The 27201-nt window shown below is 39.4% G+C and overlaps 1 protein-coding gene across 6 annotated transcripts in view; it reads left to right on the top strand.

Annotated features, from left to right (window-relative positions):
- TDRD5 (tudor domain containing 5) overlaps nucleotides 1–27201 on the top strand; it is a 102977-nt gene that overhangs the window by 1217 nt on the left and 74559 nt on the right. For 3 of the 6 annotated variants that reach the window (XM_058539947.1, XM_058539946.1, XM_058539943.1), the window contains exons 2-4: nucleotides 4218–4455; nucleotides 5073–5480; nucleotides 6651–6844. In XM_058539947.1, coding sequence (XP_058395930.1) covers nucleotides 4224–4455; nucleotides 5073–5480; nucleotides 6651–6844 — 834 coding nt within the window. In that variant the 5' untranslated portion in view covers nucleotides 4218–4223. Of the gene's footprint in view, nucleotides 1–2786; nucleotides 3092–3241; nucleotides 3595–4217; nucleotides 4456–5072; nucleotides 5481–6650; nucleotides 6845–27201 lie in introns of those variants that run through there. The other 3 variants (XM_058539945.1, XM_058539944.1, XM_058539949.1) reach the window with 3 other exon arrangements.

The following is a 27201-nucleotide window of genomic DNA, read 5'->3' as shown; positions in this document are numbered from 1 at the left end:
CAAGGATTTAGCCATGGAGGAATGGCTAGAGGGAGATGTAGGTCAAAAGAAAGTGTTTTTCTCTCTCTTTCCTTCTGTACGTTGTGTGTGTATAAGATAAAAAGGATTAGAGCATACTTTTATGTTATAGGAAAGGAGTCTGTAAAGAGTTGTTGAATATACAGGACTGTGTAATAATAACCAAAGGTAAAAGTCATGGTCCTAGAGGAGTTGAGGGGATAGACTCAAGAATGGGATGGATGGGTAGGATGGATGGCCCCTCACCCCCTGAGGCCATTGGGAAAGATTGAGAGGGGCTAGTTTTGAGGCCTGGGCTGCAAGTTGAGGGGGTTCATGTATGAAAGCCTCCATTTTCTCTGGAGTTTGAGCAAAGTCATTTTCTAGTGGCAAGGCAGGAGTGAGTAAGAAGTGTAAGAGGGATGGCAAAGGCTTGGAATAATTACTGTGGGAAATAGAATTGAACAGTGGTGTCAGATGGCCCCAAATTGGGCATAATGTTAAAAAAGCTTTGGCAAGCAGGAATGCTGTATTGGTTCTATCACCAGCTTCTAACTCACCCACTCCCTCACTGTGTTTTTCAAAAGATTCTCTCAGTCTTGTCATGAGGCATATATTAAAGCTTCAGAAGCTTAAAAACACACACACACAAACTCTTTACTGGCTGTTTTCTGAGGCAGGAATGCTGGTAGGAGCAGCTGCACTTGAAATACACTCCCAGATGCAAGCAGGGATGGGAGGAGACCAGGTGGAGACAGTTAATTACCAGGAGAAAAGCGGGCTCTGGTCATTATAATAGGCAGCACGGTGGAAAACATATTGGTTTGACTCACAGAGCTTTCTAGGTGTGGTTAATTAATTGTAGGATCCCAAGGAATGAACTCCAAAAATGACCCACTAAGTCCTTTTTGATTTGTGTAACAACAAAAGCAAACAAACCCATAAAACACAATACTAGGTCTGGGGGACAGAGGCCTCTCATGAGCAAGAGAGACATGATTTGTCACCCTATTCCCAGAACTAAAGCAGATCGCAGGCCCGGGGCCTCTTGAGTGTAGCCTAAATGTTCTTAAGGAAGGATGCTGCCGAAACACTGTACCAAAGTACTGAAAACTTTGGTTTTCAGTAGCCTTTCCCCTGAGGCCTTGTGATCCTCTATGGATAACTGCTCTGGAGAAAAGGAAGTACCTAAACTTTGCCATGACTATCACTTACTAATTACAAACCAACACTAATTTTTGGGACCCAAAATATCACTGTTTACCATCAACATTCTGAGCTTAAAGGGGTTAGGTGATAAATGAGTTAATTCTGGCCCAAGTTCACCTTTAGGCAGGGCTAGGGGGACTGTGAATGCATCCTATGGTTATGTACCCTACCTGCCAAGTGAGTAGGTGGAACAGGTGATCTTAGCAACTGACAGAATTCCTACATTGGTGCATTCACTCACTGAGTAAGGGCTATTCTGGTAGGAAGTGCCAAGTGGAGTCCCAAAATTGTACATCAGAAGCATGACACAGACCTGGAGAATTGCAGAGGTGCGTGTCACCATCAAAGGAGTGAAAGATGCGGGTGTGATGGTTTTCACTGCATTCCCGTTCGCTTCCCAGGTTAGCCACCACAAAAGACTGACAGGTCTTGGAGAATGACAGTGCGTTATTGTAAACCCACCAAGTGATGATTCCAATTGTAGCTACACTCCCAAATGGGGTCTCCTTGTTGAAGCAACTCAGACAGTCCCTGACACTCAGTTTGCAGTTATTGATCTGGGATTTAGCTCCAGAATATCTTTTTAAAAATCTCTCTTTTTTCACATTATGCAGCAATAACTTTCTAGATGCAATCATTAGGTTTATATTTTTATATTAGTTTCTTCACTTTAAAATGGGGGATAATTGTAACTTTCTCAGAGTAATTGGGAAGAAAATTAGATAATCTATGTAAAGAGTATGTAGTTAAGTGCTCAATATGTGTTACCTGTTATCTCAGATAATGGGGAATGAGAATCTGAGATAATGTGTTTTTTCAATTCATTCATTGTTCATTTTGCAGGAGTCATTCTCAAATTATTTAGTGAGATGATAAACTTTCTGAATCCTTGCATGTCTGAAAATGTTTTTTCTTTTCCCCCACTTGAATGCTGATTTGGCTGGGTAAAGGATTCCGGTTTCAGCTTTGAAGTTATTGTCCCACTGAGAAATCAAATGGCAATCTAATTTCCATTGCTTTATAGGTAACATATTTCTATATAAAAACTCTTGATTCCCTTTCTCCTAGGCTTTGTCTAGGATGGGATCTTTTTTCATTAGTTATTCTAAGGACTTAGTGGGCCCTTTTAATCAGAAAATCTGGGACATTTTCTTCTTTTTTAACCCCTTAACTCTCACCACCATTCTTTCTGCTGTTTCTATATCATCTGTCATTCAGATGTTGGAATGTCTGGATCCATTCTTCACATCTCATCATTTTCCTTTTTGTTAATTTGCTATTTAGCCCTGTCCATTCTGCTATAAACCAGCGCATAAGTCTCTTCTATTTTCTTTCTTTCAGGGATTCCTCAATATTCCTGGCTCATTGATGGAACATTTTGTTCCCCAGAGCGTTTTTTGGATTTAATATGTCATGGGAGATAAGACAGATGTGTGTGCTCAGGTTTCCTTCTTGATTCAGATTCCTTATCTTTTGGTTTGTCTGTTCCTTTAGATTGTACATTTTAAGGTGAAAGTCTTTATATTATGCCTTTCTATTCTATACCTCAAACTACTGTTTTCTGGTTTTCAAAGACCTTATAAATCTGCTTCATTCCATCTATCCAATAAATACATCCCCAGGTTATTTTCCCCAATACAGCCTCTTCTTTAGTTTCCCACCTCTGGTATCTCCAGTGGTGCCTGGAATGTTCTCCATTCATTCAAGAAGCTCCCCTCGCCCCTCCCATTCCTCTCTTCAGGGAGCCTAAGCTGCATCTAGCTCTGTAGTGATTCTCCACCAAGCGTCAGAATTGCCTGTAATTTCCTCCAAAGAGACCTACTGAATCAAGATCTCTGCTGATCAGACCTAGGCGTCTTTTCTCCCCCTTAAATAAGCTCCACAGGTGATTCTGAGGCACACCCGGGTTAAGATCCTCGCGGCCTCCTCCTCCCGTCCTAAGGCGGGACGGCCCCCTGCCCGGAGGTGGTTGGAAGGGTTCTCCCGCCGCAGCCCCACCTCGCGCCTTCCAGTCACGTCGGAGGAGGTAGGCTCCGGCGACCCCAGAAGGCAGCCTACGCTGCCTGGGAGTCCAGCCAAGCGGCCCCGCAACCCCAGACGAGACCCCCGAGCGGCCAGTCCTGCCCAACCGTCACACGGGCCGCGCGCCCCCGGGGCTGGCGTGCGGCGCCCGGGCGCACCCCGCCGGCCCTCGGGCTGCGGTGCGCAGGCGCGCGGGCCGCCTCCGCAGCTGCTCTGCGTTGGCCGCGCGTCTCGGGAGCGCGTTTGGCTCTCCCGCCGGCAACTGCAGCGCCGGCGCGGGGGCGAGACGGGGGAGGGGCGGCCGGGCAGGGCCGCAGAGGGGTTCTCCGCCTGCCTCTTTCACCCCAGGTCGTGGACAGTCCCCGGGTAGGTGGAAGGATAGCTCCCCACTCCGCCAGGGGCAGGGAGAAACGTTGGCGGCAGAGCGGGGAAGGGGACCCCCTCCCCGGGTAGAATGGAGACGGGGCGGGGGAAGAGGAGGTGGTTGACTTCGTAAGAGGACGCGGCGAGCCTGCCAGTCGGTTTGGGCTGGAGAAACTACGCCGGCGCGAACGTGCTTACATGGAGCCCCCTCCTGGCCCTGGGGAGGGCGGTGCTGCGTTTGCCCCGTTCCCAGTCCTGGTTCCCAGAGAGTCGACGAGAGATTCTTTCTCTCACGAAGTTTGCAGTGTGGACTAAGACCCCAAGCAAACCCCAGTTAACCCTTCAGCAAAAACCAGCCAGGAACTTGGACTTCTACACGTTAGCTAGTGGCAGTGATTTCTTGAGACCCACTTTGGTTAATCAAGACAGGTTGAGCTTTACAGTTTGAATTGTTGGGGGAGCTGCGCAAGTTTTAGAGGACACTCGCAATACTGATTCTGCCTTAACCACTTAAAACTCGCATCTCGGTTTTATATTCCGCTATTGGTCGTTTTAAACTTTTTTTTTGGTTGGGGGAGGGCGTTTGTCTGCTTTTTCTCATGAGCAGTGTTTCTTAAATCCTGTAGGGTACAATGTCTGAACAAGAGCGTGTACAGGAATGCCTGAGGAAAGAAATAAGGTCGCTTCTCATTTCCACCAAAGATGGTTTGACCCCACAGCAGTTGGAAGAGGAGTACCTTTCCATGGTTGGCAACCATTTACCACTCCGAATCCTTGGGTACCGATCCACTATGGAGCTGGTGTTGGACATGCCTGATGTTGTCAGTGTCTGCCCCTGTGGGGATGGTACCATAATATTGAAAGGTAGGTTTAAGATTTGAAGGTCTATAAACTTTGTAATAATAAGTCTCTTAGTAAAGAATTGTTCTGGCACTCATCCTGCATCCCAGGCAGGGACTTTTAATTTTTTGGTGGGGAAGGGGATCATAGGCACCTTTGAGGTTGTGGGCAGAGTTAGAGCTTTAGCAAAATCAAGAAATCTTTCCCCAGAAAAATGTGCATTCATAAAAACTAAAAACTACGTTTTGCATATGATTTCAGATTATTGCACCTTAAATTGGGAGAAACATAACAATGGGACTTTTTAGTTGTGAAATCATATCTTAAATTTCACGAAGTACAAAAAATTATGGTAGGGAAGTTTATTATTCATCTTGAGTTTCCGATCTTTCAGGAGTCAATTAGCAGTAGTGATAATATATTGATCTTGACCTTTCTCTCTTCATCCTCTGGTAGAGGAGCTAACAAGCCATTGTCTAAAATGCAAGAAAGGGAAGAAGCAAGGTTTCATGTTTATCATGCTAGCTAGGATACACAGTTCCTTGGAGAGTTAAAAATTGTCTGTATAGCCACCGATACAAAGGATAAAGAAGGGAGTGAGTTTTCACCTAAATAAGATTTCTTTTTTCATACCTCCTTAGCCATTCCAGATGAATCCACCAAAAGAATAGCAAGTTTAGTTGCCAAACAGAGGAGCAGCCATAAAGTTCGAAACTCCATGCAGAAGGGAAGGGCCAGTGCTTGCTCTGGGCCAAGCTCTCGTCCGCGAGTACCTTACCGAGGAAGGGTGCCCCCTATTCTTCCAGCTGTTGTGAAGAGTGAGTTGAAAGACCTCTTGGCGTTTTCTCCTGTTCTCCTCTCTGATTTTGAAAAGGCATTTACCAAGCGATTTGGACGATCATTCCAGTATGTGCAGTATGGATTCCTTTCTATGTTTGAAGTGCTGAATGCCGCTTCGGATGTTATTTCTGTAGAGCAGACCAGAGCAGGTTCTTTGTTGGTGCTAAAGAAGAGTGTATCAGAGGAAAAGCAGAGAGGATGGCCAGCAGGTAAGCAAGTTAGCATTCGTAACTACTGTGGAACAGCAAATTCTGAAGCAGTCGTGGCACATATAGAAGTATGTAAGCTCCAAGAGTTTGTTGAAGTTGAATCCTGGCTCTACCCACTTGCTAGCTGAGTGATCTCAGGCAAGTTACTTAAAATGTCTAAGCCTTAGTTTCCTCATCTTTACAATAGGAGTAATAATACTTGCCTCTTGGAGTTGTGCTGAGGATTAAATGAGATGAGGTCTGTAAAGTGCCTGGCATTTAGTAAGCTTATAATAACTGGTAGGTATTATTACAAAAACAAGATCAGTTCTCTCTAGAGCACTGAAAATGAGCATTAGTTATGTGTGTTCATGTAAACAAGATATAACATGGAAAATGAAAAGTTTTAAAAATAGTAGTTAGAGGGGCCGGCCTGGTGGCGCAAGCGGTTAAGTGTGTGCACTCTGCTGAGGTGGCCCGGGGTTTGCCGGTTCGGATCCCGGGCGCGCACCGACGCACGGCTTGGCAAGCCATGCTGTGGCGGCGTCCCATATAAAGTGGAGGAAGATGGGCATGGAAGATGAGGGCCAGTCTTCCTCAGCAAAAAAAGAGGAGGATTGGCAGATGTTAGCACAGGGCTGATCATCTTCACAAAAAAAAAAAAAAAATTAGCATTTGCTGTCTGATCTTGCCTGTCACTGATTTTTGGTATCGTAGCAGGCGCTGCAGTAATTTATATAGTGTAATGATAACCACCTTATTTGTATAGCATTTTACCTTGGATTCTCATGGTGGTACCATAGACAAGTTAGGGTGAGTAACCTCATCTTATAGATAAGGAAACCAATGCTCAGGAAAGTTAAATGACTTTTCCAGAGTCGCATGGCTGGAGTCAATAGGTAGTCTGTAGTCTACTGCCTTTCTGTAGTTGTATTCAGGTGACCTTAAGTGGAGTTTTAGGTAGCCCCAGCCTTTTCAGTAATACACTTAGGTTTTCTTTTACAGATGTCTAATCACTTCCATTATAAGTAAATTTTGTTGGCTTATAATGAAAATGTAAGCTTAATTTCTTTAATTTTTAGTTGTAAGTTGAGGGCAGTTAGCTCACAGTAGCCTCTGTATATAACCACCAGAAAATAAACTAGAAATTCTAGTGACAATGTTTTTCTCCTCTTCTTTTATTCACAAAAGGTAAAATTTTTACCCAGCCTTTTAGAATGAAACAACAAGGGTCATACCCCACAAGCTCCCCAGCAGCAAAGACACGCTTTTCACAACCCACTTCAAACATGGAACCACCAAAGCAAATACTGAACATGGACAAGACTTCTAAGTCAAATGTAGTGGAGACTTCAAGGCTGAATCACACTGAAAAGTTAAACCAGGTGAGATATCTGAGTTTGGGGATATAAATACACCGAAAATGTGTTTAAATTCAGTGGTTATTACTTAGATTTGATGGAAAAGCTGACCTTTAAAAATTCAAGTCATTCACTTATTTCAGATTTAAGCATTTTCTATGGTTCTGTGGGTTAGTAAGAAGTGCGAGGTGGCAGTGAGAAAAGAGTACAATTTTATCAACTCCATGGTTTCTACTGTTTTCTTTAGATGACTCCCAAATCTGTATTTCTAGTTCCAGCTTCTCACCGAAGTTACAGAAGCATATTTGCATTTACCTCATGAGTATCTTCACCTGAATGGCTGGCCCTGAGCACTATAGTCCTGGTATTTTTCTGGGACTGCAGTGCTAAAGGACCTTGAATAAAAACTGCTGGCATATAACCAACAAAGTCTTGGTTAAGTTAGCAAGATAACAACTTAAGCAGAGCTCAGAATAAGCACATGGAAATTAAATTCAAGACATAAAAGTGCCTTATTTCTATAACTTAAAAAAATTAGCTTTAGTAACATAATTTACATATAGTAAAATTTACCCGTTTTAAATGTACAGTTTGAGTTTTGACGAACGTTTCTAGTCATGTAATCACCACAAAATCAAGAAAGGGAACATTTCCATCATCCACCAAAAGTTCCTTCATGCCACTTTTTAGTCGATCTCTTGCCCCAACGGCAGGTATAGGCAACCACTGCTTTCTATAACTATAATTTTGACTTTCCAGGAGTTTCATATAAATGGAGTTAACATCTAGCCTTTTGTGTCCAGCTTCTTTAACTTAGCATGATGCTTTTGAGATACATCCAGTATGTATCAGTAATTTGTTCCTTTTTCAGGTTGAGTATCATTCCACTGTATTGATAAACCTCAATTTGTTATCCATTTCCCATTAGGTGATATATGGCTTCTTTCCCGTTTGGGTATTATGAATAAAGCCACTATGAACAAAGTATGCACACTTTGTATGAACATAGATGTCGTTTCTCTTGGGTAAAACCTAGCAGTAGGATTGCTGGGTCATACAGTAAGTGCATGTTTAACTTTATAAGAAAATGCCAAACTGTTTTCTAAAGTGGCTTATGATTTTACTTTCTCATGAGCTATGTATGCGAGTTGCAGTTGCATCTGTGTGAACATTTGGTATTGTCCATTTTTAAAATATTAGCCATTTGAATGGGTGTGTAGTGGTATCTCATTACGGTTTTAATCGAAGTTTCTCTAATGATGAATGATGTTTGGCATCTTTTCATATGCATATTTTCCATTTGTATATCTTCTTTGAAGTGTCTATTCACATCTTGCTCATTCTTAAAAATTGAAATGTCTTTGTGTTGAGTTGGAAGAATTATTATGTATTCTGGATACAAGTCCTTTGTACAAGAGACATGTTTTGGAAGTATTTTCTCCTGGTGTATACTTGTCTCTTCATTTCCTTAATTCTGTCTTTTGTGAAGCAGGAATCTTTAATTTTGATGACATCTAATTTATATTTTTCTTTTGATTCTTGTCTACCTAAATAGGTCTTTGCTTAATCCAGAGTCACAAAAATTATCTCCTGTGTTTTCTCCTAAAAGTTTTATGATTTCAGCTCTCAGGTCTATTATCCATTTCAAGTTAATTTTTGTATAAGGTACCAGATATAGATCACAGTTTTCTGCATATGGATAGCCAATTATTCCAACACTATTTTTTGAAAAACACTTTTTTCCTCACTGAACTACCTTATTACTTTGGAACCTCCGTTAAAGCTCTTGACCTCATGTGTGTGTAGGTCTGTTTCAGGACTCTATTCTGGTCCATTGATCTACGTGTCTGTCCATTTGCCAATACCACACTATCTTGATTCCTGTAACTTGATAATATCTTGAAATTATATAGTTAGGTCCAGCAACTTTGTTTTTTTTACATTGCTTTGGTTCTTTGCATTTCCATATAAACTTAATTTGATATAAATCAGCTTGTCAGTTTCTACCAAAAATAAATGTGGCTGTTGTTGATTTCATTCACGTGTGGAAGATAAACACATGGACAAAGAAAACAAATTAGTAGTTACCAGAGGGAAAGGGGGTTGTGGGTTGGGCAGAAGGGTAAAGGGGTACATGTATATGGTGACAGATAAAAATTAGACTGGTGGTGGTGAGCACAATGCAGTCTATACGGAAACTGATAAATAATAATGTACACCTGAAATTTCACAATGTTATAAACCATTATGACCTCAATAAAAAAAACAAACGATAAACATGGCTATTGTGACTTTGATTAGAATTGCATTGGATCTATGGATAAGTTTGGAGAAGATTGACATCTTAACAGTATTGAATCAGCTGATTAGTGACCATAGTATATCTCTCCATTTATTTAAGTCTTTAAATTCTCTCAGCACTGTTTTTGAGGAACCTCCATACTGTTTTCCATGTGGCTGCACCAATTTACATTCCCACCAACAGTGCACCAGGGTTCTGTTTTCTCTACACCCTTGCCAACACTTGTGATTTCTTATCTTTTTGATAAAAGTCATTCTAACAGGTGTGATGTGATATCTCGTTGTGGCTTTGATTTGCATTTCCCTAATGATTAGTGATTTTGAGCACCTTTTCACATACCTGTTGACCGTCTGTATATCTTCTTTGGAAAAATGTCTATTCAGATCCTCTGCCTCTCTTTTAATCAGATTTTTTTTTGCTGTTGAATTGTATGAGTTCTTTGTATATTTTGGATATTAACTCCTTATCAAATATATGATTTACAAATATTTTCTCCCATTTGGTAGGTTGCCTTTTCATTTTGTTGTTGGTTTCCTTTGCTATGCTCAAGCTTTTTAGTTTAATGTAGTCTCACTTGTTTTTTTTTTTGCTTTTGTTGCCTTTACTTTGGTGACAAATCCAAAAAATTATTGCCAAGACGGATATCAAGGAGCTTACCATATATATTTCCTTCCAGTAGTTTTATGGTTTCAGGTCTTATGTTCAAGTCTTTAGTCCATTTTGAGTTAATTTTTGTATATGGTGTAGTAGAGTTATAGCCTTTTTATAATAAATCGGTAATCTAGTAAGTAAAATGTTTCTCTGCGTTCTGTGAGCTGCTCTAGCAAATTAATTGAACCCAAGGAGGAGATCGTGGGAACCTCTGATACAGGCACTTAGTCAGAAGCACAGGTAATAGCCTGGGCTTGTAATTGGCATCTGAAGTGGGGGATGGGGGGCACATGCAGTCTTGTAGGACTTGGCCCTTAACCTGTGGAATCTGACCCTATCTCCAGGTAGATAGTGTCAGAAATGAGCTGAATTGTAGGACACCCAGCTGGTGTTGGAGAATTGCTTAGATGTGGGGGAAAACCCACATATGCCTTGTAATTGGAGTCAGAATCTTATAGGGTTTTTAAAAAAAGTCTGTTTAAAAAAAAAATCAATGTAATTTATGATATAATGTTAAGCCAACCTTATATTGCTGGATGAATCCCACTTGTTTATCATGTATTGTCCTTTTTATATATTGCTGGACTTAATTTGCTGATATCTTAAGGATTTTTATGTTCATAAGGTTTATTGTTCTGTAGTTCTTTTCTTGTAATGTTTTGTCTGGTTTTGGAATCATGGTAATACAGGCCTCTTGAAATGAGTTGGGAAGTTTTTCTTTATTCTGAAAGAGTTTGTATTAGTTTTTCTTAAATATTTCAAAGAATTCATCAGTGAAGCAAACTGGGCTGGGGGTTTTCTTTTGGAAAGATTTTCAACTATAGACTCAGTTTCTTTAATAGATAAAGAGCTATTCAGATTATCCATTTCTACTTGAGTGAGCTTTGGTACTTTATGTTTTTCAAGAAGTTGTCCATTTCATCTAAGTTATCCAATTTGTTGAAGTAAAGTTGTTTATAATATTCACTCAGTATCTTTTTAAGGTCTGTAGGATCTGTGGTGAAGCTCCTCTCATTCCTAATACTGATAATTTGTGTCTTTTCTCTCTTTTTCATGATCAGTCTGACTAAAGATTTATCCATTTATTTTTCAAAGAACCAGCTTTCGGTTTTATTGATTTTTCTGTTTTCTATTTCACTTGTTTCTGTGGTTATCTTTACTATTTCCTTCTTTTTATTTACTTTGGCTTAGTTTTCTCTTCTTGCTCTTAAGGTAGAAGTTTGATTGTTGATTTTGGTCCTTCTTTTCCAGTATAAACATTTAAGGCTATGAATTTACTCTAAATATTGCTTTAGCTGCATCTCACAAATTTTGATATGTTATATTTTCATTTTCATTCAGTTCAAAATATTTTCTCATTTCCCTTGTGATTTCTTCTCTCTTATGGATTATTTGGAAGTGTGTTGTTTAATTTTCAAATATTTGGGGATTTTTCATAAATGTTGTTGAGTTCTAATTTAATTTCATTGTGTTCAGAGAACAGTCTGATTTAATTTCTTGTAAATTTGTTGACACTTGTTATATGGCCCATAATATGTTTGTCTTGGTGAATATTTCAGATCCACTTCAAAAGAATGTGCATCTTGCTATATTTGATTAGAGTGTCCTATAAGTGTCAGTTAGTAAAGTTAGTTAGGGTGTAATTCAGGAATTCTATATTTTTACTGATGTTTTCCTACTTTTGCAATGAATTACTGAGGGAGCAGTATTGAAACCTTCAAATATAATTGTGGATTTGTCTATTTTACCTTTTATCTTCAGATATTTTTGAATCTCTGTTAGGTGCATACACATTTAGGATTGATATGTGTTCCTGATGAATTGCCCTTTTTATCATTATGAAATATCTCTCTTCATTGCTCATCATATTCATTGTTCTGTAGTCTACTTTGATATTGCCATAGTCATACCAGCTTTCTTTAGATGTAATGTTAACATTGTGTATCTTTTTACATCCTTTTATTTTTAACCTACTTGTTTTACTTATAAAATGGGTTTCATGTAGGCAGCATATAGTTGTGTCTTGCTTTTTATATCTAATCTGACAATCTCTGTCATTTAATGGGAGTATTTATACCATTTAAATTTAATGTGATTACTGATATGGTTGGATTTAAATCTATCTTGCACTTTGTTTTGTTTTTTTCCCCCATTTTTCCTTCTTTCTTTTGAATTAATTTTTTTAAACAAATTTTTTTAGAGCAATTTTAGGTTAACAGCAAAATTGAGCAGAGTTCTGTTATGCTCCCTGCCCCCACATTCACACAGCCTCTCTACTATGAGTGTCCTGCACCAGACTGGTATCTTTGTTATAATTAATGAACCTCCACTGACATGTCATAATCACCCAAAGTCTGTAGTTTACATTAGAGTTCACTCTTGGTATTTTAAATTCTGTGGGTTTTGACAAATTTGTAATGACGTGTATCCAGCATTGTCGTATCATACAGAATAGTTTCACTGCCCCCAAAATCATCTGTGCTTCGTCTGCTCATCTTTTCTTCCTGCCTAGCCCCTAGCAACTGCTGATCTTTTTGCTATCTCCATACTTCTGCCTTTTCCAGAATACCATGCAGTCAGAATCATACAATATATAACCTTATCATATTGCCTTTTTTTACTTAATTATTAAATACACATTTAAGGTTCTCCCATGTCTTCTCATGGCTTGATAACTTATTTCTTTTTAACACTTAATAATATTCCATTGTCTGGATGTACCAGTTTATTTACCCATTGACCTACTGAAGGACATCTTGGTTGCTTCCAAGTTTTAGCAATTATGAATAAACTGCTGTAAATATATATGCAGTTTGTTGTGTGGACAATTTACTCCTTTGGGTAAATACCAAGGAGCATGATGGCTGGATGATAAGAGTAAGTTTAGTTTTACAATAAACTGTCAAACTCCCTTCCAAAGTGTCTGTACCATTTTGCATTCCCACCAGCAATGAATGAGAGTTCCTGTTGCTCCACATCCTCACTGGCATTTAGTGTTGTCAGTGTTTTGGATTTTGGCTATTGTAATAGGTGTGTAGTAGTATCTCACTGTTGTTTTAATTTACAATTCCCTAATGACATATGATGTGGAACATCTTTTCAAATGCTTTCTTGCCACCTGTGTATTTTCTTTGGTGAAATGTCTGTTCAGGTCTTTTGGCCATTTTTTAATTGGGTTCTCGGTTTTCTTATTGTAGAGTTTTAAGAGTTCTTTGTGTATTTTCAGTGACAGCCCTTTATCACATATGTCGTTTGCAAATACTCTTTCACAGTCTGTGGCTTGTCTTCTCATTCTCTTGACATTGTCTTTCACAGAGCAGAAGTTTTAAATTTTAATGAAGTCCAGCTTATCAATTATTTCTATCATGGATTTTGCCTTTGGTGTTTTATCTAATAAGTCATTGCCATACCCAAGGTCATCTAGGTGTTCTCCTGTGTGATCTTCTTGGATATTTTTATAGTCTGTATTTTATGTTTAGGTCTGTGATCCATTTTGAGTTAATTTTTGTGAAGGATCTAAGGTCTGTGTCTAAATTCAGTTTTTTGCGTGTGGATATCTAGTTGTTCCAGCACCATCGTTGAAAAGACTATCTTTGCTCTATTGTATTGCCTTTGCTCCTTTGACAAAGATCAGTTGACTATACAGTCATGTGCCATTTATCAGCGTTTCAGTCAGTGACGGGCTGCATGTACAATGGTGGTCCCATAAAACTATAATGGAGCTGAAAAATTCCTATCGCCTAGAGCATGTGGAAGAAGACACTCAAGAGGTTTGTCTGTGACTTCTAAGGATTTGCCAAGGATGAGGATGTTTCAAAAATCAGCAAGGCTGTGGTTGAGATGGCAAACAGCTTTAATCTGGGTGTGGATAAGATTGACATTGAGGAGCTCCTAGATGTGGTTCCTGGGGAATTGACTAATTAGGAGTTAGAACTGGGATAGGAGTACATAGCTGAAGAAGAGGCAAGAGAAAAGAAAACTGCAGGAGAAGAAAAAGAAGAACCTCCAGGAAAATTCACAGTGAAATGTTTAGCAGAAGCTTTTGCAGATCTCAGCAAGCTCCTTAAAAAGTCTAAAAACATGAACCCTAACAACAAAAGGTTTTTATTAATAGAGATGAATGTTCATGGTGTATTGTCTGTTTACAAGCAAATCTATGATTAAAAAAAAAAAAGAAATCAAGTAAACCACCGTGGACATATTTTTGAAAAGAGTGACACACACCTCCTCATGAAGAGCCTCAGGCAGGTCCTTCAGGAGGTATTCCAGAAGAAGGCTTTGTTGTCATAGGAGATGACAGCTTCATGCGTGTTATTGCCACTGAAGACCTTCCAGTGGGACAAGATGTGGAGGTGGAAGACAGTGATATTGATGATCCAGACCCTGTGTAGACCTAGACTAATGTGTGTGTTTGTGTCTTAGTTTTTAACACAACAGTTTAAAAAGTAAAAAAAAAATTTTTTTAAATAGAGAAAAGCTTATATAATAAGGATATGAAGAAAGGAAATATTTTTGTACAGCTGTACCGTTTGTTTTTTTTCAAAATTTTTTTTATTGTGGAATTTTTGTTGTACATTATTGTTTATCAGTCACCATATAAATGCGTCCTTCCACCCCTTGTGCCTACCACCCACCCTCGTAGCCCCTGGTAACCACCAAACAGTTCTATCTGTCTGTGTGTTGGTTTATCTTCCACATATGAGTGAAATCATGCACTGTTTGTCTTTCTCTTTCTGGCTTATTTCACTTAACATAATACCCTCCAGGTCCATCCATATTGTTGCAAATGGGACGATTTTGTGGTTTTTTTAATGGCTGAGTAGTATTCCATGGTATATATACACCACATCTTCTTTGTCCAGTCATCAATAGAGGGACTCTTGGGCTATAGTGAATAATGCTGCGATGAACATAGGGGTGCATAAGCCTCTTTAGATTGTTGATTTCAGGTTCATTGGGTAGATACCCAGTAGTGGGATAGCTGGATCAAAAGGTATTTCTATTTTTAATTTTTTGAGGAATCTCCATACTGTTTTCCATAGAGGCTGCACCAGTTTGCATTCCCACCAGCAGTGGATTGGGGTTCCCATTTCTCCACAGCCTCTCCAGCATTTGTTGCTTTTTGTCTTGGTGATTATAGCCATTCTAATGGGTGTAAGGTGATATCTTCGTGTGGTTTTGATTTGCATTTCCCTGATGACTAGTGATGTTCAGCATCTTTTCATGTGCCTATTGGCCATCTGTATATCTTCTTTGGAGAAGTGTCTGTTCATTTCCTCTGCCCATTTTTTGATTTGTTATTCAGTTGTATGAGTTCTTTATATATTATGGAGATTAATCCCTTGTCAGATATACGGTTTGCAAATATTTTTTCCCAGCTGGTGGGTTCCCTATTAATTTTGATCCTGGTTTCATTTGCCTTGTAGGAGCTCTTTAATATGATGAAGTCCCACTTGTTTATTTTTTCTTTTGTTTCCCTTGTCTGAGTAGACATGAAATTCAAAAAGATCCCTTTATGGCTGATGACAAGTAGTGTACTACCTATATTTTCCTCCAGGAGTTTTATAGTTTCAGGTCTCACCTTCAGGTCTTTGATCCATTTTGAGTTAATTTTTGTGTTTGGCGAAAGAAGACGGTCTCCTTTCATTCTTTTGCAAGTGGCTGTCCAGTTTTCCCAGCACCATTTAATGAAGAGACTTTCCTTTCTCCACTGTATATCCTTAGCTCCTTTGTCAAAAATTAGCTGCCCATACATATGAGGTTTTATTTCTGGACCTTCAATTCTGTTCCATTGTTCTGTGTATCTGTTTTTGTACCAGTACCATGTTGTTTTAATTACTATCACTTTGTAGTATGTTTTGAACTCAGGGATTTTCAATCAATGCCTCCAGCCTTGTTCTTCTTTTTCAGGATTGCTTTAGCTATACGGGGTCTTTTGTTGCCCCATATGAATGTTAGTATTCTTTGTTCTATTTCTGTGAAGAATGTCCTTGGGATTCTGATTGGGATTGCATTGAATCTATAGATTGCTTTAGGTAGTATGGACATTTTAACAATGTTTATTCTTCCAATCCAAGTACATACAATATTTTTCCATTTCTTTATGTCGTCATTGACTTCACTCAATAATGTCTTATAATTGTCATTGTATAGGTCTTTCACTTCCTTGGTTAAATTTACTCCTAGATATTTTATTCTTTTTGTTGCAATTCTAAATGGGATTGTCTTCTTGAGTTTTTTTCTGTTAGTTCGTTATTGCTATATAGAAATGCAACTGATTTCTGTGAGTTGATTTATTTATTTATTTATTTATTTTTTACTTTTTTGTGAGGAAGATCAGCCCTGAGCTAACATCCATGCTAATTGTCCTCTTTTTTTGTGGAGGAAGACCAGCTCTGAGCTAACATCTATTGCCAATCCTCCTCCTTTTTTTTTTTGCCCTAAAGCCCCAGTAGATAGTTGTATGTCATAGTTGCACATCCTTCTAGTTGCTGTATGTGGGACGTGGCCTCATCATGGCTGGAGAAGTGGTGCGTCGGTGCGCGCCCGGGATCCGAACCCGGGCCGCCAGCAGTGGAGCGCACGCACTTAACCGCTAAGCCACGGGGCCGGCCCTGTAAGTTGATTCTGTACCTTGCCACTTGGCTGTAGTTGTTGATTATTTCTAATAGTTTTCTGATGGATTCTTTAGAGTTTTCTATATATAAGATCATGTCATCTGCAAACAGCGAGGGTTTCACTTTTTTGTTGCCTATTTGGATTCCTTTTGTTCCTTTTTCTTGCCTAATTGCTCTGGCCAGAACCTCCAGTACTGTGTTGAAGAAGAGTGGCGAGATTGGGCACCCTTGTCTTGTCCCTGTTTTCAGAGGGATGGCTTTCAGATTTTCCCCATTGAGTATGATTTTGGCTGTGGGTTTGTCATATATGGCCTTTATTATGTTAAGGTACTTGCCTTCTATACCCATTTTGTTGAGAGTTTTAATCATAAATCGATGTTGGATCTTGTCAGAAGCCTTCTCTGCATCTATTGAGATAATCATATGGTTTTTATTCCTCATTTTGTTAATGTGGTGTATCACATTGATTGATTTGCAGATGTTGAACCATCCCTGTGTCCCTGGTATAAATCCCACTTGATCATGGTGTATGATCTTTTTATCTTTTTATGTATTGCTGTATTGGGTTTGCCAGTATTTTGTTGAGGATTTTTGCATCTATGTTCATCAGGGATATTGGTTTCTTCTTAGAATTGTCTTTGCCTGGCTTTGGTATCAGGGTGATGTTGGCCTCATAGAATGTGTTGGGAAGCGTTCCATCTTCCTCTGTTTTTTGGAATAGTTTGAGAAGGATAGATATTAAGTATTCTTGGAACGTTTGGTAAAATTCTCCAGAGAAGCCATCTGCTCCTGGACTTCTATTTTTTGGGAAGTTTTTGATTACTGTTTCAATCTCTTGTGATTGGTCTATTCAGGTTCTCTATCTCTTCTTGATTCAGTTTTGGGAGGTCGTATGAGTCTAGGAATTTATCCATTTCCTCTAGGTTGCCTAATTTGTTGGCATATAGTTTTTCATAGTATTCTCTTATAATCTTTCGTATTTCTGTGGTGTCTGTTGTAATTTCTCCTTTTTCATTTCTAATTTTATTTATTAGAGCCTTCTCTCTTTTTTTCTTGGTGAATTTGGCTAAGGGTTTGTCAATTTTGTTTATCTTAAAGAATCAGCTCTTTGTTTCATTGATCTTTTCTACTGTTTTTTTAATTTCAATTTCATTTATTTCTGTTCTGATTTTTATTATTTCCCTCCTTCTGCTGACTTTAGGCTTTGTTTGTTCTTCTTTTTCTAATTCTGTTAGGCATAGTTTGAGGTTGCTTATTTGGGCTTTTTCTTGTTAGGTAAGGTGAGCCTGTATTGCTATGAGTTTCCCTCTCAGGACCACTTTTGCTGCATCCCATATGAGTTAGTATGGTGTATTTTCATTTTCATTTGTCTCCAGATATGCTTTGATTTCTCCTTTAATTTCATCAATGATCCATTGGTTGTTTAGTAGTGTGTTGTTGAGTCTCCACAGCTTTGTCACTTTCCCAGTTTTTTCCTTGTAGTTGATTTGTAACTTCATGGCATTATGGTTTGCAAAGATGCTTTTTATGATTTCAATCTTCTTAAATTTATATAAGCATGCCGTGTTTCCCAACATAGGGTCTGTTCTTGAGAAGGTTCCGTGTGCGCTTGAGAAGAATGTGTAATCTGCTGTGTTTGGATGGAGTGCTCTGTATATGTCTATTAAGTTCATCTCATCTAGTTTTTTGTTTAGGTCCATTATTTCCTTATTTATTTTCTGTCTGATGATCTGTCCATTGATGAGAATGGGGTGTTAAGATCCCCTACTATTATTGTGTTGTTGTTAATATCTCCTTTTAGGCTTGTTAGTAGTTGCTTTATGTACCTTGGTGCTCCTGTATTGGGTGCATATATATTTAAAAGTGATATGTCTTCTTGGTGGAGTGTCCCTTTTATCGTTATATATTGCCCCTCTTTGTCTCTCATTACCGGTTTTATCTTGAAGTCAACTTTGTCTGATATAAGTATGGCAACACCTGCTTTCTTTTGTTTGCCATAAGCTTGGAGTATTGTCTTCTATCCTTTCACTCTGAGCCTGTGTTTATCTTTAGAGCTGAGATGTGTTTCCTGGAGGCAGCTTATTGTTGGGTCTTGTTTTTTAATCCATCTCACCACTCTGTGTCTTTTGATTGGAGAGTTCAGTCCATTTATGTTTAGGGTAATTGTTGATATATGGGGGCTTGTTGTTGTTGTTTTATTGCTCTTTTTTTGGTTCTTTTGCATTTCTTTTCTTTCTCATCCTGTGTGTTTTGGACTACCAATTTAGTTTGGTAGTTCTATATGGGGGTTCTCTTAGTTTTCTCTTTCTTTATCATGTGTGATTCTTTTCTGATTATTTCGTTAGTGGTTACTATAAGGTTTGTATAAAAAATCTTGTGGATGTGATAGTCCATTTTTTGATGGCCCCTTATTCCCTTAGAGTAAGTCAGTTTGATCCCTTTCCTCTTCCCCTTCTAAGTTATTGTTGTCACATCTTATTCCTTCTTGTGTTGTGAGTTTGTGTTTAACATGATGAGGTTATATTTATGCTTGGTGCTTACTTTCCCTTGATCTTTGGTTTAATAGTTAAGTGTTTGCTAATCTATTTTGATAGAGGACTGTGATTTTTCTGGTTTTGTCGCCCTATTTTCCTCCTTGTTCAAAACTTTAAATCCCCTTTCTCTTTTTTCCCTCAGGGATGAAGGCCTTCTTGAGCACTTCTTGTAGTGGGGGTCTTGTGGCAGTGAACTCCCTTAGCTTCTGTTTATCTGGGATAGTTATTATTTCTCCATCATATCTGAAGGATATTTTTGCTGAATAGAGTATTCTTGACTGAAAGTTTTTGTCCTTCAGAATTTTGAATATATCGTTCCACTCTCTCCTAGCCTGTAAAGTTTCTGTCAAGAAATCGACTGAGAGCCTGATAGGAAATCCTTTGTATGTTATTTTTTTTTTTTGTCTAGCTGTCCTTAATACTTTTTCTTTGTCGGTGACTTTTGCCAGCTTTACTACTATATGCCTTGGAGAGGGTCTTTTCATGTTGATATATTTAGGAGATGTGTTTATTTCATTCACTGGTATTTCCAGCTCCTTCCCCAGGTTTGGGAATTTCTCAGGTATTATTTATTTGAACAAGTTCTCTGCTCCTTTTTCCCTCTCTTCTCCCCCTGGAATACCTATAATCCTTATGTTTGATTTCCTAGTTGAGTCAGATATTTCTCAGAGAGTTTCTTCATTTCTTTTTAGTCTTAGTTCTCTTTCCTCCTCCATCTGGAGCATTTCTGCATTGCTGACCTCAATATTGCTAATTCTTTCCTCTGTATTGTCAGCTCTGATGCTTAAGGCTTCCAGATTTGTCTTTATCTCCTTTATTGTGTTTTTCATCTCTAAGATTTCTGATTGGTGTTTTTTAATAGTTTCAATCTCTTTTGTGAAGAAACTCCTGATTTCACTGAATTGTCTGTCTGTGTTTTCTTTTATTAAGCTTTTTTATGATGGCTATTTTGAATTTTTTGTCATTAAGGTTATACATTTCTGTGCTTTCCTGGTTGACTTCTGGGTGCTTGTCATTTTCCTTTTGGTCTGGAGATTTAATATATTTTTGCATGGTGCCTGTCGGTGTTGGCTTTCTTTTCCTCACGGTGATAATATGTGGTTGCAGTTTCCTCTTGCTGCCACTGGGTGGGGGTCAAGGGCTGTGTATTCTGGCCTGCCTCAATCTGCAGGCACTCTCGTCGGCCCTTGGCTGATCTGAGGTGTGGCTGAGTGGAGGCTGCCTGGGAAGGAAGTGTGGGAACAACTGGAGCTGGAGCGTGGGAACAGCTGGGACTGGAGCGCAGCTAGGCCGAAGCAGCTGGGGCTTAGGTGCAGGTGGGTTGAAGCAGCTGCAGCTGAAGTGCCACTGGGCCAAAGAAGTGGGAGCTCGAGCGCTGCTGGGCCTAAGAACCTGGAACTGGAATGCTGCTGGGCCAAAGAAGCTGGAACTGGAGTGTGCTGGGCCAAAGAAGGAGGAGCTGGAGTGCCTCTGGGCCAAAGAAGCTGGAACTGGAGTGTGCTTGGTCAAAGAAGCTGGAACTGGAGTGTGCTTGGTCAAAGAAGCTGGAGCTGGAGTGCCTCTGGGCCAAAGAAGCTGGAACTGGAGTGTGCTTGGTCAAAGAAGCTGGAACTGGAGTGTGCTTGGTCAAAGAAGCTGGAACTGGAGTGTGCTGGGCCAAAGAAGGAGGAGCTGGTGTGCCTCTGGGCCAAAGGTACTGGAACTGGAGTGCAGTGGGCCAAAGTTGCTGGTTCCAAGTCAGCTGCAGCCTGAGCACAGGCCAAGCGGAAGCTGCTGGAGCGAGGGGGGCAGGGGCGGTCCAGCCGAAGGAGCTGGGGCCATGGCATGGTGGAGCCGGGGAAGCTGGGGCCGAGGCTTCGTCTAGCTGGAGCCGAGGCTTCGTCTAGCTGGAGCAGCTGGGGCTGTGGCGTGGTGGGGCCTGAGCTGCCGCTGCCTCTGGTGTGGGGGTGCAGGCTCGCCCAACTGCTGGTCAGACCTGGGCACCTGGGGGCTGCTGCCTGTGGGGGTGGGGCACAGTCACACTGCCCCTGCTGGTGGGGCCTGGGCGCCTGGGGGCCACTGCCTCTGGGGATGGGGCTGAGCTGAAGCACCACTGTGCTGAAGCGCCAGTCAGGAGGGCCAGGTGGGGGAGGAGTGCTTACTTTCGCCTCCCCGATCTCAGAGGTTTCTCGCCTGGCTGTCGCTCTCTGCTCTCCTGAGGGGCTAGCTTGTTGAAACTACCCTCACAACAGTTCCGCTCTCTCCGTAGGGGGATCCCCTTAGGCTTTGAGGGGTCTTGGAGAGCGCTGTTTTTCACATGGCAAGCCGCCCCTCCACCCCTCTGAGAGCCGTGTGGTCTCAGTTTCTGGGTCGAAGTCCTTGGGGAAGGAAGGGAGCTCCTCTTACCTCCTTCCACTTACTCTGGGGGTTCCTGCACCTCAGTCCTTGGGTGTACGGCTGCCTGGGTGCCTCATATGTCCCCTGTGTTGTGTGAATAGCTTCTGTTGGAATATGAATGTCCTTTTTGTTGTGTCTTAGAGGGGGGAGTTCAGTGGGGGAAGCTTACTCTGCCATGATGCTGGCATCCATCCAAGTTGGTATTTTAAGCTAAGTGTTATTACAAAAGTCAAAAGGTTAAAAAAATTAAAAAGTTTATAAAGTAAAAAAGTTACAGTAAGCTAAGGTTAGTTTATTATTGAAGGAAGAAAATTTTTTTAAATAAATTTAGTGTAGCCTAAGTGTACAGTGTTGTAGTAGTGTATATAATGTCTTAGGCCTTCATGTTTACTTAGCACTGACTCACCCAGAGCAACTTCTAGTCCTGCAAGCTTCATTCATGGTAAGTGCCCTATACAGGTATACCATTTTTTATCTCTTATGTCGTATTTTTAGTGTACCTTTTCTATGTTTAGATATGATTAGATACACAAATCCTTAGCATTGTGTTAAAATTGACTATGGTACTCAGTACAGTAACATGCTGTACAGGTTTGTAGCTTAGGAACAGTAAGCTATACCGTATAGCCTAGGTGTGGGGTAAGCTATACCATCTAGGTTTGTGTAAGTACACTCTAATGTTTGCACAACGACAGAATCGCCTAACGATGCGTTTCTCAGAACATATCCCTGTTGTTAAGTGATGCATAACTGTATTTATGTGAATCTATTTCTGGGTTCTCTATTCTGTTCTGCTGGTTTGTCTGTTCTTTTGCCAATACCACATTGTCTTGATTACTGTAGCTTTATAGTAAATTGGGTGGTGTCAGTCCTCCAACTTTGTTCTTTTTCTTTAATGCTGGGTTAGTTATTCTGGGTCTTTTATAAACTTTATAATCAGTTTGCTGATATCCACAAAAAAAAAACTTGCTGGGATTTTGATTGGGATTATATTGAATCTATAGATGAAGTTGGAAAGAACTGATATCTTGACAATATTGAGTCTTCCTATCCATGGACATGGAACATCCCTCCATTTATTTAGTTCTTTGATATCTTTGATCAGAGTTTTGTACTGTTCCTCATACAGATTTTGTTCATAAGATTTATACCTAAGTATTTCATTTTGGGGAGTTGCTAATGTAAGTGGTTATGTGTTGTTAATTTCAAATTCCACTTGTTCATTGCTGGTATATAGTAAAGTGATTGGCTTTTGTATTATTAACCGTGTATCTTGCATCTTGCTATAATTGCATATTAGTTCCAGAAGTTTTTTTGTTGATTCTTTTCGATTTCTACATAGAGAAACGTGTAATCTGCAAACGAATATAGTTGTATTTCTTCCTTCTAAGTTAGTATACTTTTTATTTCCTTTTCTTGTCTTATTGCATTAACTAGGACTCCTAGTAGAATGTTGAGAAGCAATGGTGAGAGGGGACATCCTTGCCTTGTTCCTGATTAAGTATTTTTTATGATTCCATTTTATTGCTGTTGTTTGTTTACTAGTTATACCTCTTTAAAAAATATTTTTAATGGATGCCTTAGGATTTTCAGCATATATTTTTAACTTATCACATCTGACAGTCATATAATATTATACCATTTCACATAGATTGTAATAACCTTAAAACAATAGATTTAGGGCCGGCCCTGTGGCTTAGCGGTTAAGTGCGTGCGCTCTGCTACTGGCAGCCCAGGTTCGGATCCCGGGTGCGCACCAACGCACCACTTCTCCGGCCATGCTGAGGCTGTGTCCCACATACAGCAACTAGAAGGATGTGCAGCTATGACATACAACTATCTACTGGGGCTTTGGGGAGAAAAAGGAGGATTGGCAATAGATGTTAGCTCAGAGCTGGTCTTCCTCAGCAAAAAGAGGAGGATTGGCATGGATGTTAGCTCAGGGCTGATCTTTCTCACACACACACACAAAAAAATATGTGTTTTGAATAAACAATATTTCAATATTATAAATATTGATACTTTAAAAAAATGTCAGCTATCTTTTAAAGAGGTTAAAAATGAAAAGAAACTTCTATAGTTATCCACATTTAGTTTTGGTGCTCTCCAATCCCTTGTGCCCAAATTCCCCCCAGTATAATTTTCCTTTTGCCTAGAAAATTTTAGCATTTTTTGTAACAGAAATATATTGGCAATGAGTATTATCAGCTTTTGTTCACCTGAAAAAGTCTTTGTCTTAATTTTTGAAAGATAATTTTGCTGGGTATAGAATTCTAGGGTCATAGTTTTTTTCCGCTTTTAGAACTTCAGAGCCAATTCGGTTGTCTTCTGGTCTGCATAGTTTCTGACAGTAAGGCTATAGTCGTTCTTATCTTTGTTCTTCTGTACATAGTATTTTTTTCCTCTGTTGCTTTCAAGATGTTCTCTTTATAATGATTTTTCTGCAATTTGATTCTGATGTGCCTTGGTATAGTTTTCTTGACTTGTTCTGGTTGGGATTCATTGAGTTTCTTGTATCATTGGGTTCTTGTATGTGGGTTTATAATTTTCTCAAAATCTGGAATTTTTTTTTAATTAAAAGACTTTATTGTGGTATGGTTGACATACAGAAAGCTATATATATTGAATATATACAACTTGATGAGTTTGGAGATAAGTATACACCTGTGAAACCATCACCACAATCAATGCCATAAACATATTCATCACCTCCAAAAGCTTCCCCTTGCCCTCTTTATTTATTTTTTTATTTTTGTGATAAGAACACTTAACGTAAGATCTACCCTCCTAGCAAATTTGGAGAGTTTTTGTTTTAAAATATTTTTATTCCCTTTCCTCTTCTAGGATTACAGTTATACCTATGTTAGACTGCTTGTTATTTTTTTGCAGGTTACTGGGGCTCGGTTACTTTTTTTTTACCCTGGTGTTTCCCCCTCCCCCCACCCTCCCCACACTGTTTGCTTCTTTTGGGGTACTTTCTATTGCTGTCTTCAAGTTTACTGATCTTCTTCTGCAGGGTCTAATCTACTAATCCCATCCAGATTATTTTTAATTTTAGACATTGTATTTTTAATCTCTAGAGGGTCCACTTGGATCTTTCTTATATTTTTCATTTCTCTCTTCATTATGTGCATATTTTCCTTACATACATAAGCATATTTATAAGATTTATAATGACTTTTAAAGGTCTCGTCTGCTAATTTTATCTCTCTCATTTCTGGGTTTTTAAAATTTTTTATTTACTTTCTTCATGTGGTCATATTCTCCTACCTCTTTGCATGGCCAATAACTTTTTTTTTTTTTTTTTTAGATAAAGATTAGCCCTGAGCTAATGCCTGATGCCAATCCTCCTCTTTTTCCTGAGGAAGATTGCCCCTGGGCTAACATCTGTGCCCATCTTCCTCTACTTTATAAGGGATGCCGCCGCAGTATGGCTTGACAAGCGGTGCGTCCGTGCACGCCCAGGATCCAAACCTGCAAACCCTGGGCCACCGAAGCAGAGTGTGCTCACTTAAATTCTATGCCACCGGGCCGGCACCTGTATGGCCAGTAACTTTTGATTAGATGCTAGACATGAATTTTTCATTGTTGAGCTTTACACAGTTAATTTACTTGGGATCAATTGATCATTGTTAGTCTTAACTTTTAAGCTTTAGTAGAATGGGTACTGTTGACTGAATTTTGTTCCCCTAAAATTCACATGTTGAACCCTAACCCCCAATGTGATGGTATTTGGAGATGGGGCCTTTGGGAAGTAATTAGGGTTGGGTGAAGTCGTGAGGATGGAGCCCTCATGATGGGGTGAGTGCCCTTATAAGAAGAGAAACCAGAGAGCTTGCTCTCCTTCTTCCTGTGCATGCACCAAGGAAAGGCCATGTGAGCGCAAGTGAGAAGGCAACATTGGAAAGCCAGAAAGAGAATCCTCACCAGAACCCGACCATGCTGGCACCCTGACCTCGGACTTCCAGCCTTCAGAACTGTGAGAAAATAAATTTCTGTTGTTTAAAACTATCTAATTTATGTTGTTTGATTATGGAAACCCTGGCAGACTAAGACAGTGGATCCAGAAAAACCTTCAATCCAGGGCTAATTTGGCTCCACCACTGAGGCATTGCCTTTCTGAGGATTCACTGTGCCTGGTGGGTGCACTAACTTCTCTCAGCTCTCTGTGAGCTCTGGGTGTTGTTTGGCCTATTGCTTCTTTTGTTTGTTTCCCCAGCCTCAAAGACTCCTCCCACCCTTGTCCCATGCATAGATCAGTACTCATCCAGAAACTTGAGGGGGTCCCTTTGCAGATCTTTGGAGCATTTTCTCTCTGTCCCGGTCCCTCTTCTCCATACCTGTTTGCAAAGTAGCATGCTTGTCTTCCCCAAACTCTGATTTATCACCTCCGTTATCTAAACTGCCAGGCTCTGTTTCTATTACCTTTCTCTGCACTGCAGCCTGAAAACTCTCCAAGCTGTAAGATGGGGCAGTTCAGGGCTCACCGCTCAGTTCTGCACTGTCTGTTACTCAACATCTGTAAATCGTTTCATGCATTTTTCTGGTTTTCAAGTTGTTTATGGCAGGAGGGTGGAAGTCATAACTTTGTTTTGAATAGTGGAGATAATTCTTAATACATAAAACTCAGCCCAAAAATATTATTCATAGTCCTACTGCCAAAAGGTAGTGTTTACTCGTACTCCTTTCATAGTAATTTCTCCATTTTTTACATTATTTTTGTTTTTCTTGACATTTCCTGTGCCAGAGAGGCCTGACACCAGCCTACTTATCTTCCTTTGTAGATAAGCTGACTATGTGCTTGTCAAATCCTATCTTTGTCTTTGAAATTCAGAAAGATTACCATGAACTGCTAACTGTTGGTCTCTTCTTAATTTTATCAAAGAAAATCTGCATTTTTAAGAATAATTTTTGCCAAACTGACCTCCAGAAAGGTACCAATATATTCTTCAACTAATAGTGTGTTAGTTTTCTCCATACCTGCTGGTTATATAGCCCTTAGGATTCCTTGTGGTAATTAAAAACTCAAATGTTAATTCTTGAAAGATGGTTAAATACAAAAATATTTTCTCTGACCAAAAAGCTAAGTATAGAATCTAATCATTTCATATCCATTTTTCGTTACTGAGAAAGTTGAATTTTTAAAAAATGTTTATTAGCTATTTTTATTTATTTTAATGAATTACCTGTTCTCTTCCTTTGCCTGTTTTTCTTTTGAGATATGTTAATCTTAATGAGTTGAAGAAACTTTGCTTAGTCAGTTTTTACTTAATGAAATGAAGGAATTTTGTCTGTCATACTAGAAATATGTTTTTCTAGATTGTCATTTTCCTTTGTTTTTTGACACAGAAGTTCACAACTTACAATCACCAAATCTATTAGTCTTTGTCTTTTGCTTCTGCCTTTGATCTCATACCTACAAAGCCCTTCCCCACTTCAAAGTTTAAAATAATTTTCTCTTTGTTTTATGGCTAAAAAGAGAATTTTTAAAAGTAAAGTTTAATCTAGCTGGATTATAATTTTTGGGTGTTTGTGTTTCTGTGCCAGTTCTACACTGTTTTAATTTTGGTAATTTAACTTCACATTAATGTTTGTTCAGGAAAGTCTTTCTTAATTAGTCTCTTTTCAGACTGTTTTTCCATTCTAATATATTTTTTTCCTGGAAGTTTAGAATTATTTTTGTAAATTCCAAATTTCAATGAGATTTCTTTTAGAATTAAGTTTTTAGCAATTTGAAGACTTCAGGGGCTGGTCCATGGTGTAGTGGTTAAGTTTGTGTGCTCCACTTTGGTGGCCTGGGGTTTGCAGGTTCGGATCCCAGGCATGGACCTACACACTGCTCATCAAGCCATGCTGTGGCGGCATCCCACATACAAAATAGAGGAAGATTGGTGTGGATGT

The sequence above is a fragment of the Diceros bicornis genome, chromosome 4 (assembly GCF_020826845.1).
Source record: "Diceros bicornis minor isolate mBicDic1 chromosome 4, mDicBic1.mat.cur, whole genome shotgun sequence".
NCBI classification, from domain to species: domain Eukaryota; kingdom Metazoa; phylum Chordata; class Mammalia; order Perissodactyla; family Rhinocerotidae; genus Diceros; species Diceros bicornis.
The sequence above is the reverse complement of the archived record's forward strand: the minus strand, read 5'-3'. Positions and strand labels throughout refer to the sequence as shown.